General features: G+C 34.5%; 1 protein-coding gene across 3 annotated transcripts in view; it reads right to left on the reverse strand.

The window, feature by feature from the left end:
* Positions 1–471: 471 nt before the first annotated feature.
* CBLB (Cbl proto-oncogene B) overlaps positions 472–16,525 on the reverse strand; it is a 208,714-nt gene continuing 192,660 nt past the window's right edge. For all 3 annotated transcript variants that reach the window (XM_060098741.1, XM_060098742.1, XM_060098740.1), the window contains one exon: positions 472–4,149. In XM_060098741.1, coding sequence (XP_059954724.1) covers positions 3,890–4,149 — 260 coding nt within the window. In that variant the 3' untranslated portion in view covers positions 472–3,889. The remainder of the gene's footprint in view (positions 4,150–16,525) is intronic.

Raw genomic sequence — 16,525 nt, forward strand, 5'->3', positions numbered from 1 at the left:
GTTTATCGCCACTGTTCTCTCCCTAATATGTACTGGCCAGTAACAAATGATTAGAAAAATCAAGAACTTAAAGAATAAATTTTACTGTTGGTTAAGAATGAACAATTATATGGTATGTCATCAGAAGACTGTCAACCTTTCCCAGATATGATATTTCTTACTCAGAACCTTAATATAACTTTGACTTTCAGTTCTAAGACATGGGAATAGCTTATCTATGTGAAATATCTTTAAATGATATGGTTTTGGTATTTAATAACTAAATCATCTGGGATGGGTACTTTGTACCACTTTGGCCGGTTAGCTCTTAAGTCAAATGTCTTTTGCTTAACACGAAGAAAAAGAATACAACATAGAAGTGCTGTGAAAGAAATGTTTGCATTCATTTGAAAAATAAAATACCAACTCTGCTTTTGTTAACATTCATTTTATAAAATACCTTAAAAGAACAGATAAAGTACTGGCGTTTACATAATAACCAGAATTGAAAAAGGATGAATAAAATATAAATTAATTGAACACATAACTATTTTGCCATATTAGACAAGTTTTAAAAAGGCATTAAAAAAATAAAACAGTAAATTGGGAAGAAAACCCTTCACTCAACTGCTGTCATTTTCTGGAAACTTTTCCTAGAAGCATTAAAATTCCAGGTCAACAGGCAGTACCTGTATTGTTGAAAACATACTGTAATTTGCTTCCAAATCTGTCAGCATAAGAGAAAAGATTAAAATTTTAACCAGGTTAGACAATTCAGTGCAAATTAAAGCTTCAAGTTGAAGATCCAAGAGGAAAAATAATGTCCAAACCGTAGGAAATGCTTCTGGAACTGAAAGAGAAAAAATTCACATTACGAAGAAATCATTGCAAGTGTTCTTGTGTGTGAAACACTGAGTTAACCAATGGGCCCTTTGAAGTTGCAGTTAGGGCTCTATTACTATTCGCAATATAGGCAAGGGAATATGGATGGGGAAGGGCTAAAGGTCATCTTTGTGGAAGGAAGTTCAAGATCACCATAAGCACTGCTGATTCAATTCTAGAAAATTTGGCCAGGATAGATATTATAGACATCAAGGGGAAAAAGAGATTGTGGAGATTAATTTACTGGACTATCTTTGAGGATAAGTATTTCTACCCCCAGAATATGTTGGGGGACCGGGGAGAGCAGGTTAATGTTGGCCACAATCTGTTTTAATTATATGAATTATATGTCATACTGGCTTTAAAAATAATCATATTACCAAGTCTTGAGACATGGAAGGAATGTCAAACTTTTTGGATCACAGTGAAACCAAACCTGGTTCATTTCCAACCATTAATGGCTAGTCACTTTTATAATTTAAAAATGTATTTTGGTTTAATTATTTCCAAAAAAAAACTTTTGAGTTTGATAAGTCATAGGTAATAGGTAGCAATAGGTTTTTCATGATAACATTTGACAGTTTTGCTCTTTCCATTCCATACAAAATTTTGATTCGTTCTTTTTAATGATAAAACTAATTGTTGCTGTTGAGTACTAGATACAGAGAGATTTTGGTGGAGGCTAGTAAGTTTTCTTTGCAAAATAGATTTTTAAAAACTCAGGCCTAAATTTTCTATATTGTCACCAGTCTTTTTCTAATCCTCACTGGAAATTTTCACATTTTTGAAAATTGTTTGAATGAGAATATACTATACTTCCTAACATTCGTATTTTACATCCTTCCCTAATCTATTAAGAATGTTATAATAATGTTATCACAATGAAGTGGCAACTTTTGGCTTTTAGACTGTACCTAAGATCAGCAAGTCATAAAAAAAAACCACAGTGCTATTCCAACGTGACATCAGAAACTAATAAATGAAAAATCATGATGACATAACATGGAGTTCATAAAGCAATGGAGAATTAGCCAATGCAGTTTTTAAAAGTGTAAAAAACTGCCCTCATATACCTACTTACAGGAAGAACATCTAAAGCAAATTAAAAATTCTCTTCCAGGGACATGAACCAGCTCAGAATCAGCTGAAGAAATTAAAATATGAGCACAAACTATCCAAGGCCTGTGACTCCTCATGTCAGGAGATCAAACTGTCAAGTAAGGGCACATGTCAGCTCACAAAGGAATGCGTTAGTTCCCTCCCCAGGTCAACGCAATGACTACACAAGTCTTGACTGTTAATTTCCTTTGGCTCTGCCACGTGTTTGGTTACATGCTTTCAAATCCTGAAGGAAGGCTCACTATCAGATGCATCTTTTTACATCACACTGTGTGAAGTTAAAGGAGTGGCAGAAACGTGCACAAACCTGCAATCAGTCCACGTTTAGGAAACCTTCTGTGGGTTCAAGCATTTAACACAGACCTGGTTTTGTCTAATTTCTTCACTAACTTAATAATAAAAAAAAAAAAGCAGATTGCCTGAAAATTCTAAAGCACTGGTGGAACCCTTCCAGGCTTTGTCCAGCAGAGACACTTTCACCACCAAAAGTGCAGATAAAGGATAACAGAATATTACAATGGAATCAGTTTGTGACGGTTTGTGCTTTAAGAACACAGTGCCTGACAGCGTGGAGCACATCATAGATGCCCAATAAATATTTGTAGGTTTATTAAAAGTAATAACACGGTTTCTGAAGAACCAACCTCCATTTTGCAAAAAAGGCAAAACTATATAAATGTCTTATACCTGACTGGATGGAGCAAAGAGGAGCAATGAATGAGAGAATCAAAAAATTAAATACAAACTCTAATTTGATGGGAGAGAGAAAATTACTAAGAATTTTGCAAAAGAAAAATAAACATTGCCACAGTAGCATTAGCACTTAACAGTGCGTCAAAGATGTAACGTTTCCACTGCAATATGAACTGGTTCCTACACTTTTTAGGTACCAGAGTGTAATCACTCAAACAGGAAATGAACTCTATTCCACTTTGGAAAGGTATGGTCATAGTTTTATCTGAAAATCATTAAGTATTTCTGGGAGACGGTCCTCTTACTCAGCATGCCTCAAAGTAATGTGGCATAAATATCAGGGGGCCTCATTATATAACTTCAATACGGCATTGTCATGTGCAAGCGTATTCTCCCACCTCTGCGGTAGTTGCTTTCTAATATTTTAGGTTTTTTTTTTTTTAGAGTCGTGACACCCCTGGGATGACAAAGATGAGAGTGTGGAAGATCACAAAACTTACACAAAAACGGAAGCTCTTCTATATTATATGAAAACCCCTTATAAAAGGCATTCATTGACCAAAAAATGCTTTATACATTCAGATTTTCCCCATCTCTCAACAGTGATGGTTTCCAAAGAAAAGACTCAGTAGTGAAGGCCACACACTTTTTTTGCATTAATTTGATACGTTGAAAATCAGAACCTTTAAAGCATCTTGTAAATGGGAGAAATGGAACTGGACCTGGGTTTGGGGGGGGTGGGATGGGAACGATCACAATGAGTATGTGACTTAGCTGTTGACACAGACAGCAAGGGAGTTGGTAGAAAATGTTACAGCAGACCTGACCACTGTACAGAGGGTCTATCAAGAACACAGTACAGGTATCAAAAAAGTCCCCAAACAAAACTAAAAAACAAACTGCAACTTTGCCAACTTGTAAACAAGGAAAAGCATTTCACAGATTCAAAGTTCAAGGGAAGTAAACGTCTTTAAATTATTTTTGTCAGTTCAACCCTGATTTAAAAGTATGGCTAGCAAAAATAAGGAAGCCGTGGCCATTGGCATCCTGAGCAAGAAGCTGTCTTCTGAGAAGCAGCACTTCCAAGCCTTTCTCTTCTCAAGATGCCACGTGAGGAGGAGATGTTCTCTCTTGAATTCCATCTCACTTTTCTCCTTTCCACACATCTGGAACATTCAGCAATTGCTTTGTGTTCTGGTGTTTACAGTCCTGGCTGCTATAGATTTAGACGTGGGGAGACGGGAGGGGGGAAGGCAAATTCTCGGAGGATGCTACGGGCCACTTCGACATTATTCTGGGCTATCTCTAAGGCTCTCTTAACTTCTTCAAAGGCATAACCCTCTCCCATGAGTTTTGCAATTTTTGCATCGACATTTTCCAATGCTGCGTCAGGCCCGTGGGGTTTTCTGTGGTGAATTTCTGGTGCAGTCCTGCGGGGTCGTGGTTTAGGAGGTCTGGCTGGTGCTTGTGAACCATCTGCATAGATTTTTAAAGAGATATCATTTAAATAATGAGATAAAAATAGACATTATACATTAGTATGATCTCATTATTTTATATGAGAACAGGTTTTCATTGTTTCTACAAAAACTATTTTCCATTTTTATATACTACAGTTGGATAGGTTATATTGTCCCCATTTTTGAACGTCAAGAAAACTAAGGTAGGGTGTGTTGGAAATTTATCTGAGAAATTAACACAAATTTTTTCCCAATTCTACATATTGTTCTTTAAACCATATGAAATAAAAGATACAGAAGGAAAAAAACAAAAATAACTGAAAAAGAAAAGCTTTCACTTTGGCAATACAGCTCACTCTTCTCTACTATCGTGGAGGCACTTGCTTGGGAAGTTTCTACTAGAGGAAACTGTTACAAGCTCGTGGATACTCCTGGCAGAACATCCCCACCAAGTCCTACACCCCACCCATGTCAGAGCAAAACTCCTGAGAAATATGCTTTGTAGCATATTTTTCAAGTTAATAATGCTGTAAAGTGATACCTTGCTGATGCTAGGGGGGAAATAATGAAATAGTAGATGCTTTGAGTCTGCTATTAGTCAATAGGTTGGACAGAAGTAAACTCAGTGCTTTGCTGAAATACTTTATCCAGATTCCAATGTAGAACGCTTAGCCTGAGAAAAAGCAAAGCCAGCAGAAACATTAGTGGAGAACTCGGTTCCAGATCAGTCCCCTGATAATAGTTTCTCAAAGTTAAACCAAATGACATTGGTATCCATGAATGGAAAGTAATCTTATTAGGAGAAAAGAAAGTTAGTTAATAGACCACCATCCCATACAGATCACCAGGACATGGGCTAGTAACTTGAGGTGGCACTTTTATCATGGATTTCCATTTATCTGTATCTGGTACTTAATATCAAAAGCCTAGATTTTTAAAAAAGGTTAAAAGTTGTCAAATTTATTCCATGAAACATTTATGGGTTTAAGATACAGTAGACACCAACAGTTATTTAATGTTTTTCTTCTTAGACCACTGACAGGTGCCAAATTCAAGGACACAAATAAATGAAGAAGTGAGGCTAGAACCCTCTTGACTCCTGTCCCTCTTGGTCTCTGCTCCCTTGCCAACTTTCCTCATGGCCTATGGAAATATTATAAGGTGATACTTTCAATAATAATCCAATGTAAATCATAAAGAATTATCTCATACATTATTTCATATTTTTCTCATAAGTATGATATTTTTCTCTGAGAAGGTAGCTTGTAAAAAAAAAAAATCATCCTGTTTGCAATTCTAGCAGTATCAATATAACATACACAAAACAAAAGCCTCCAGGATGAAAAATTTTAGTTCTACACAAAATTGGATGATAGTCTTATTTTTAATTGTTCCTTTCTTACAGAATGATATCCAGTTTGAAAAAAATATTATAGCTGTAGATAAAGCTTACTCTGGTCATACATAAGAACACACATTAGTTTCTGGTTCTTGCTAAAGTCTATACTGTTTTGTATATCTGTAACTAAATATCTCAACTTATTACGGTCTAGTAAATTGCATTCCTTACTGTTTTGAGGTTTCATTTATTTTTCTATTAAGTATTTCCATTATGTCATGCAGAGAGGGATAATAAATTATGCTTTGCTTCTAATTACTTCCAAAAACTATTAGAGATTCTAGCAAGCTTCCCTTTAATCAGTTATCACAGAATTTATACATTGAAATGTCTGTTCTGACTTACTTTTAGGTGAGAAAAGTATCTAGAATTAAACACAAGTTTAAATTCCTTGTATTCTACTGGTAATTTTCAAAGAATTTTTCTAATATTGTTATTTTGTTTCGGTCTAAATACTGAGAAGGGCAGATGAATATCAAGCATCTCTGAAAAGTACAGCTATGAATACTACTAAACTGGGGAAGATGCTATGGCAGTGAGAGACCCATCTAATAGTATAATTGGAAATTAAGTCTTAAGATTTAGAACTTCTAGATGTAGTAAACATGTGTCTTTGATCTTGGTAGATGGCACCTATCACCAGGAAAACCCCCCAAGAAATCTATCCACTCTGTGAAGCTGCTATAATTAATACTGGCCAAATGCAATGGAATTTGCAGATGATAAATTTTATTTGAGAAAGCTATTTTCTTGAAAAAAAAATAAGTACTAAACATAATTCAGGAAGGCTAAGTTAGGTTAAACCAAATGTTAGGGAACACACACACACACACAATGATTAAATCAAAACTATCTAGCTGGAGGAGTGAACTTGGTATCTCTGATCTATTTGAAATACCAACTAGAGGAAATGATTCAAACCATCTCTGGAAGGAATCACAATAGATTTTAAAGATATTTTCAGTAAAAAAAGAAAAAAAACTTTGAAGCAAAGATTAATTTTTCCAAAAGACAGATTTTTTTTCCTTTTAAATACAAAACTCATATATCCCAACTCGTTTAATCCTAGTCCTCATTGCCCTGACTCAAAATCTGTTTCCCCAAAACAGTGCTGACATCTCTTTGGAATCTTACAAATGCCCAGAGTTGAACTGTATCATGTATTAGAGCCCACAAATGGAAGTAACATGGAAGCTTTGTTGCAACTTTTTGCCACCTGTTATATACATTTCTATTTATTGCTGAATATTTATTTAATTTGGAATGTTTTAATTTTTTGTTTGTTTCAATTGGATAGTGTAGCTCTGCACCAGGTAACTGACAGCTACAACTTTTCAAGATGAGGATGTCGGCGAGGAGCACCGAGGTTGGTTAGATGCACCTCAGTTTGGCCACTAAGATTTTGAGTGACTTTGAGGTAAGCAGTTTACTTTCATAATTCTCACTCTCCAAATCTACTAAGTATCATTTGTAAAGATAACCACTACACTACAGTGCTATAGAACAGCTGTTACTGTGAATTAATAGGAATTCAAATGTGAAAGAGGACAAAAACCTGGAATTTGTAGTGAGTGCCTAGTTCTATATGAAACTTTTAAGCAAGATATTAACAAGAAAGATCTGTTACAACCTGAACTAATAGTAAAAGCCATTAAAAAAAAAAAAAAACAGGCAATTTTCATGCTGATGGTTACAGCAAAGTACTTCCCACAAAGCCAATCCCTCTTTCTAGACACCTCTTCTTAAAACTCATGGACAGCCTTCACTGTCTCCACTTCTGCTTTCTCACAATGTCTAAAAGAGGAGATACCAGGTCCTTATTCACTTTGGAATGTGTAGATGGTGCAAAGGAGCAATGAAACAGCAGATGAACCTCTCTCAGAGTTCTCCCAAAGCTGCTATGTTGTAGTTTTGGAGTACACTGGAATGACTATGAATTTTACCAGTGCTATGGGGATTTCTCCTGAATACATGTCATCCTTAGAAATGTGATTGGAAGGACATGTTTTATTCTGGTGCTGCTGTCCGTACTCATGGTATTTTTGAACTCCTATGAGCAAGGGCAACAGCATCCAAATAAGTGCAAGAAGGTGTGGAGCCATAGGCTATAAACAGTACATCTTCCTGGAGTGCTAATTTTACTCAAGGATATGAGGGAGTTAATATTTTTAAATATGAAAATAAATGCAGATATACCAAGTAAATGCAAAATTTCTATAAATTGTTGAAATAACACAGACTTTGAAGCAATTTCCTGCATGTGATTGTCCACTTTTAGTTAAATCCCTAGTCCCCATTGTCATTTGGCGTTAGCTCTTTGGTGGGGAGAAAGATTTGAGAAGCAATAGTTTGACAGCATATAAAAATGGACTATCATACAATAATTTAAAGTGACGTTAAACAAAATTTAATGATGTGGTAAGAAACTTATGATACTATGTTGTACTGTGGAGTATGATCTCCACTGTGTGAACATGTGTATGGACAGATCATTAGAAAGAAGGACTCCAAAATGGCAATAATGTTCCTTACTGATGACAGGGTTCTAGGTGACTTTTTAAATTCTACTTTATTCTCTAATGTGCATGTACCACTTTCATAATTAAAAAAAAAAGCCTCAGATCCCATCTGTTGGTTTTTACAGGTCTGAGCTGCTCAAGAATCTAAGACAGAGATTGATTTTGCTGGTATAAAAAGTACAGAAGGTACATAGTGGCTTCCTAAAGTCATGTGAAAAATGATCACAATCCAGGCTTTGAAATCTCTACTACAATTTTAGAATTCTTAGTACCCTCTTCTGTCACTGCTATTCCTTTGCTACTGTCTTCATTTGATTTTATGATCGGCTACCTCCAAGCTCAGCTTAGCAATGTGTGAGTTAAGTTTTTAAACCTAATTTTTGCCCTGACTACTGGTGGGATAACAACATAAACTTGGCTAACAACAACATAAATGGGTGCACAGCCTACTGATTCAAATCCTATCAATCATTTACTAGCTGCGAGACCTTGGGTAAATTACTATCTATATTTAAAACTGTATGTAATATTTTTTAAAATCTGAGACATAATCTCAAATTATTTAGTAATTCAATAATGATACTTGGGATGGACATCAAGACTCTTAGACTACAGATATTTTCAAGTATAACAATATCAGAATTAAAAGAAAAAAATATTGGAAGAATCAATATTGTCAAAATGACCATACTACCCAAGGCAATCTACAGATTCAATGCAGTCCCTATCAAATTACCAACAGCATTTTTCACAGAACTAGAAGAAAAAAATCTTAAAATTTGTATGGAGACACAAAAGACCCCAAATAGCCAAAGCAATCTTGGGAAAGAAGAACAGAGCTGGAGGAATCAGGCTCCCTGACTTCAGACTATACTACGAAGCTACAGTAATCAAGACTCTTCAATAAGTGGTGCTGGGAAAACTGGACAGCTACATGTAAAAGAATGAAATTAGAACACTCCCTAACACAAAAATAAACTCAAAATGGATTAGAGACCTAAATGTAAGGCAAGACACTATAAAACTCTTACAGTGTTCTGCCTATATTTTCCTCTATGACATAAATCACAGCAAGATCCTTTTTGACCCACCTCCTAGAGAAATGGAAATAAAAACAAAAATAAACAAATAGGACCTAATGAAACTTAAAAGCTTTTGCACAGCAAAGGAAAATATAAACAAAATGAAAAGACAACCCTCAGAATGGGAGAAAATACTTGCAAACAATGTGACTGACAAGGGATTAATCTCCAAAATTTACACAGCGCTCATGCAGCTCAATATCCAAAAAACAACCCAATCAAAAAATGGGCAGAAGACCTAAATAGACATTTCTCCAAAGAAAACATACAGATGCCAAGAGGCATATGAAAAGATGCTTAACATCACTAATTATTAGAGAAATGCTAATCAAAACTACAATGAGATATCACCTCACACCCATCAGAATGGCCATCATGAAAAAGTCTACAAACAATAAATGCTGGAGAGAGTGTGGAGAAAAGGGAACCCTCCTACACTGTTGGTGGGAACGTGAATGGTTACAGCCACTATGGAGAACAGTATGGAGGTTCCTTAAAAAGTTAAAAATAGGGTTACCATATGACCCTGCAATCCCACTCCTGGGCATAAATCCAGAGAAAAACATGATCCAAAAAGATATATGCACCCCAGTGTTCCTTGCAGCACTGTTAACAATAGCCAGACATGGAAGCAACCTACATGTCCATCGAAAGGTGGTACATATATACAATGGAATATTACTCAGTCATAAAAAAAGAATGGAATAATGCCATTTGCAGCAACATGGATGGACCTGGAGATTATCATACTAACTGAGGTAAGTCAGACAAAGACAAATATCATATGATATCACTTATATGTGGAATCTAAAAAAAATGATACAAATGAACTTGTTTACAAAACAGAAACAGACTCAGAGAGAAAAAACTTATGGTTACCAGAGGGGAAGGGTTGGGGGAGAGGGATAGATTGGGAGTTTGGGATTGACATGTACACTCTGCTATATTTAAAATAGATAATCAACAAGGACCTACTGTATAGCACAGGGAACTCTGCTCAATACTCTGTAATAACCTAAATGGGAAAAGAATTTGAAAAAGAATAGATACATGTATATGTATAACTGAATCACTTCACCTCACTGTACACCTGAAACTAACACAACATTGTTAATCAATTATACTCCAATATAAAATAAAAAGTAAAAAAATTTTTTTACTAGACCTGTATCTTATAGTAAATTTACATTTAAACTACTCAAAACATTAATATACAATATAGAAACTATTATATAAAATATATTTTACATGTGCAACTATAAATATAATAATATATGTTATGTATTAAATTATCTGTTATCTATATTTAAAATACTTAGCATAACATTTGTCCCGTCGTAAGTGCTTAACAAATTTTAAAAATGATTACTACATACAATCTGAGACATAATCTCTAAAATTATTTAGTAATTCATTGACCATACTTGGGATGGACATCAAGACTCTTAGACTACAGATTTTTTCAAGTATAACAATATCTGAGAATTAAAAGAAAAATATATAAATTAACTTATCAAGGCATAAAAGAAATCTCAAACACATCATCATTATGACTTTGTTACTCTCCTGTAAATTGGAACAATTATTTCTGGAACTCATTTATGTAAACCTGAATTGCTTCCACTACAGATATACTATTTAATTTTAGAAGGACATGTTTTAATACACAGTATTCACTAAATTACAAATAAAATATCTTCACATACAGTAAGGTAGGTAATTATGATTGTAAGGGCCAAGGTTATAACATAACTTTTTTAATACATCCAGAAAATGGTTATAAAAGAACTACATTGGTATTAGATTTGTAAGAAAAATGACCCCATGTTCAGTGGTTTTAAAAGTGAAGCTGTATGTAAGGAAAAACATTTTAGGTAGTTGAACTATGGTAAAACTCTGCAATGCAGCAATTTCCTTTGTTGAAACACAAAACAAAACCTTAAAAAGACAGTTTATCTTAAAACATCACTTATAACAATACACAATTCCCACTCTTATGTGAAATGAAGCAGTGATTTCCAAGTTGAGGTCTTAATATAAAATTCATTCAATATCTGGGCACTTTTCCTTTAAGCTAGTAAAGGAAAAGTAGTATTGCAATTAATTCCTTTTATGAGACCTCCTTTATTTTGTAGGTATACTTGGCAATAATATCTGTTACCAGTTACAAACACATTTGATACAAGTCATATTCTGAAATTCTAGTGTTATTTTTAAGTATTACCTTGAACATCCTTTTAAATACTATTAAAAAAAATCTCAAGAGCTCAGCTGCACTTCACCAGCATGAGCACAAACACATCATCATTACGACTTTGTATTCTAATATAAGTTGGATTCCCTGGGTTTTTAAAGAATGGTATTCAAACTGTAGCACATTATATCTTACCGCAAGAGAAAAGCAAACTTAATAATGTCTAAAAACTCATGCATAGCTAGTACAGACATGAACCCTATGTGAAGAAATAAGCAGACTATTAGCAAAAACATTTGGCCCATATAAGGTATATGTAAGTTTATACAAGCTGGTAAAATCCACTTAATCTGATTATCATTATGACATATTCATATCATTAAATACTGTTACATCTACAAACTTCAGAAAATTATAAACTTTTATGGGGGAGGAATAAAACATTTGGAAGGCACTTTGTATATGTAGACATACATTTACATGCACACATACTTTTTAGAAAAAGGAAAATATTTTTAAATCAATTAAATTTTTTGGGTTAGAAATATTCTTTTCATAGAAAGCTTATATACATAAGTAAGTCACCATCAATTATTTACATCACCATAAAAAATAGGAGAAATGGAATTTATAAGAGGCGGCAGTTATACCAGAATCCTCAATGATCATCTTAAAAAGGCCTTAATATCAATAAAAACGTTACTGCAAAATAAGCACTATTAGTATCCCAAAGGCACACTGCATAGTCTTAAGTTTCTGATGGAAAGATCTAATCCAGAAGGCAAGCTGAGTCCCTCTCCTGATGTGAAATAAACTAGTGGACAGCTTGGTAGCCCTGTGAAGCAGCATGTGAGCAAATATCTTGTTGGAAAAAAGTTATCTTATTTTCTGTGGTTTGACTGTTTGTAAAGAGAGTTCAGGGAGTAGGCTGAAATAGTTGATGTTACATGTAGCTGAGGCCCTCAGAGTAACAATCAGGACTATTTTATCACTCAGGTAAAGCCAGTTTAGGCTTCTGGTAAATGCCTATTTGGAGATGTTTCAACAGGGTTTGTGACTTAAAGTTCTTCCTTGAAATTTCTAGTGTAATGTTAACTGGAATTCCTACCAGTTGAAACCATATATGTGAATGATGTTCCTCTGGGCTCAACAATGCCTGCATGTTATGGTGCAAATTGTAAAGAAGCTGTGAAAATAGAGCATTTAGGCCACAACTCTTCTCATAACTTGAGTATATGTTTCTGTTAATCCAGAGCTGGTGGTACTGAATGTTATTTTAAATCAGTCATGGCACTCTTCTCAAAGTTGTATTTTAACATTATTTCCTTAAGGGATTTGCTTCCTTCTCCTATATATATTGTCAGATACTGTCTCTCCTTCTTCTTGACTTTCACATTTTTTCATCATTCTGGAAATCTACCCTTTCAAGTGGAAATACAGTATTTCAGTGGGTACCTATGGATATATCTGAAATACTGGAATGACTAGAAGTAAATTGGTAAAAACAGCACAGACCAAAATTTGAAGTGGTTAATAAAATTTTCTGTTTTTCTGAGTTATAGTCAAGTGTAAAAACTTACAAAACTACAGAGGGATTTTTGCATCTCCCATGCATGTCATCAAGTACAGAACTACTGTGCTGATAATTCTCAAAGCAGCTAAATAATTATCTTGATTCAGAAGTTACAGAATGGACAGCTCTCACTATTAACAGATCTGTGAACTGAGGTTTGAGCTTAAAAGCAAACCAAATCCAGCAACACATAAAAAGGATCATACACCATGATCAAGTGGGATTTATCCCAGGGTTGCAAGGATTTTTCAATATCCATAAATCAATCAATGTGATACACCATATTAAACTGAAGACTAAAAACCATATGATCATCTTAATAGATGAAAAAAAGCTTTTGATAAAATTCAACATCATTTATGATAAAAAACTATCCAGAAAGTGGGCATATAGGGAACATAACCTAAACACAGTAAAGACCATATAGGGCAAACCCACAACTAACATCATACTCAATGATGAAAAGTTGAAAGCATTCTCTCTAAGATCAGGAACAAGACAAGGATGCCACTCTCACCACTGTTATTCCACATAGTTTTGGAAGTCCTAGCCATGGCAATCAGAGAAGAAAAACAAAAAGAATCCAGATTGGAAAGGAAGAAGTAAAACTGTCACTGTTTGCAGACCACTTGATACTATACACAGAAAATCCTAAAGATGCCACCAGCAAACTACTAGAGCTCATCAATGAATTCTGTAAAGTTGCAGGATATAAAATTAATATACAGAAATCTGTCTTATTTCTATACATTAACAATGAAATATCAGAGAAATTAAGGAAACAATCTCATTTATCATCACATCAAAAAGAATACAATACCTAGGAATAAACCTACCTAAGGAGGCAAAAGACCTGTACTCTGAAAATTACAAGACACTGATGAAGGAAACTGAAGATGACACTAACAAATGGAAACCATGTTCTTAGATTGGAAGAATCAATATTGTTAAAATGACCATACTACCCAAGGCAATCTACAGATTCAGTGCAACCCCTATCAAATTACCAATGGCATTTTTCACAGAACAAATAATTTTAAAATTTGTATTGAAACACAAAAGACCTTGAATAGTCGAAACAGAGAAAGAAGAACAGAGCTGGAGGAATCATGCTCCCTGATTTCAGACTGTACTACAAAGCTACAGTAATCAAAATAGTATGGTACTGGCACAAAAATAGAAACATACATCAATGAACAGAATAGAAAGCCCAGAAATATACCCACACACTTATGGTCAATTAATATATTGGGCTGGCCAAAAAGTTCGTTCCGATTTTTCTGTAAGATGTTATGGAAAAACCCTGAACAAACTTTTTGGCCAACCCAATATAACAAAGGAGGCAAGAATATACGATGGAGAAAAGACAGTCTCTTCAATAAGTGGCACTGGGAAAGCTGGACAGCTATATATAAAAGAATGAAATTAGAACATTCTCTAACACCATATACAAAAATAAACTCAAAATGGATTTAAAAATGTAAATGTTTTTAAATGTTTTATTTTAAAACATAAAAAATGTTTTAAAACGTAAACGTAAGATCAGATACTATAAAACTCCTAGAGGAAAACCTAGGCAGAACGCTCTTTGACATAAACCACAGCAATATTTTTTGGATCCATCTCCTAGAGTAATGGATATAAGAGCAAAAAACCAAATGGGACCTAATTCCTGTGGTTTGTTTTTCTTTTTTGGCTGCACCACATGGCATGTGGAACTTCCCCAACCAGGCATCGAACCATGCCCCCTGCAGTGGAAGCACAGAATCTTAATCACTGGACCACCAGGGAAGTCCAAATGGGGCCTAATTAAACTTAAAAGATTCTGCACAGCACAGGAAATTATAAACAAAACAAAAAGACAACCTACAGAAGGGGAGAAAATCTTTGCAAATGATGTTACCAAAAAGGGATTAACTTCCAAAATATACAAACAACTCATACAGCTCAATATCAAAAATAAACCCAATCAAAAAATGGGCAGAAGACCTAAATAGACATTTCTCCAAAGATGACATACAGATGGCCAAGAGGCACATGGAAAGATGCTCAACACTGCTAATTATTAGAGAAATGCAAATGAAAACTACAATGTGGTATCACCTCACACCAGAATGGCCATCACCAAAATGTCTACAAATAATAAATGTTGGAGAGAGTGTGGAGAAAAGGGGACCCTCCTACACTGTTGGTGGGAATGTAAATTGGTGCAGTCATTATGGAGAACGGTATGAAGGTTCCTTAAAAAACTGAAAATTGAGTTACCATTATGATCCAGCAATCCCATTCCTGGGCATATATCTGGAAAAGACAAACTAATTCGAAAAGACAGATGTACCTCAGTGTTCATAGCAGCACTGTTTACAACAGCCAAGACGTGGAAGCAACCTAGGTGTTCATCGACAGAAGAATGGATAAAGAAGATGTGATATATATGCACAACAGAATATTACTCAGCCATAAAAGCAAATGAAATAATGACATTTGCAGCAACATGGATGGACCTAGAGATTATCATACTAAGTGAAGTAAATCAAAGACAAGTATCATATGCTATCACTTATATGTGGACTCTAAAAAAATGATACAAAGTTATTTACAAAACAGAAACAGACTCACAGACATAGAAAACAAACTTATAGTTACCAAAGGGGAAAGGAGCAGGGAGGGATAAATTAGGAGGTTGGGATTAGCAGATACACACTACTATATATAAAATAGATAAACAAGGACCTACTGTATAGCACAGGGAACTATATTCAATATCTTGTAATAACCTATAATGGAAAAGAATCTGAAGACAAATATACATATATATTCAGTTATATATATATATATATATATATATATATATATATTCAGTTATATAACAATCACTTGGCTGTACCGCTGAAACTAAAACATCATTGTAAATCAAGTATACTTCAAAAAAAGTCAAAATACAGTTAATGAAAAAAATACTGATATAGGACAAAAATCTACATAGGAAAAACTTCTGATGTTCATAATTATGAGACAAATATATTGTTTCAATTGCTCAAAATATGTGTATGTTCACCATAACACAGATATCGGCGACTCTTCCCTCCTCCCTTCTATCCATCCACTCATCCAAGAAATATGTGCTAGGCACTCTTCTGGTCACCTGAGGATAAAGCAGTGAACCAAACCACGTGTGTATATTCAAAGCAGTACTCTAGCAGATGAGATAGACAAGCAAATAAATGAATGAAAGGTGCTATGAAGAAACATAAAGCAAAAGAAGGGGATAGAAAGTGACTGTGTAAAGTAGGGGGAGCTATTTTAGATATGGTGGTCGAGGAAGACCTCCCAAAGAAGCAAAGCAGCAACATTCCATTAATAATGGTTATGAGTACGACTTGTATTTACTAAAATGGTACAAGCTTCTACTTAATGACTGGCAGTAGAGCACTGCCTGATAGACCTAAATAAGCTATGAAAATGAATAGTTTGGTGCTAATACTAATTCTAAAGAGATTTCTTCCTTTAATGGAGAAATAAGAGAATGCAGCAGTTCAGTATATAAAGACCTCAATCCCATTTCTCATATCTGATAAAGCAAAACAAAAGTTAGAGAATGAATAGATTTTGAATCACAGAACAT

The sequence above is a fragment of the Mesoplodon densirostris genome, chromosome 5, assembly GCF_025265405.1.
Source record: "Mesoplodon densirostris isolate mMesDen1 chromosome 5, mMesDen1 primary haplotype, whole genome shotgun sequence".
NCBI lineage: Eukaryota > Metazoa > Chordata > Mammalia > Artiodactyla > Ziphiidae > Mesoplodon > Mesoplodon densirostris.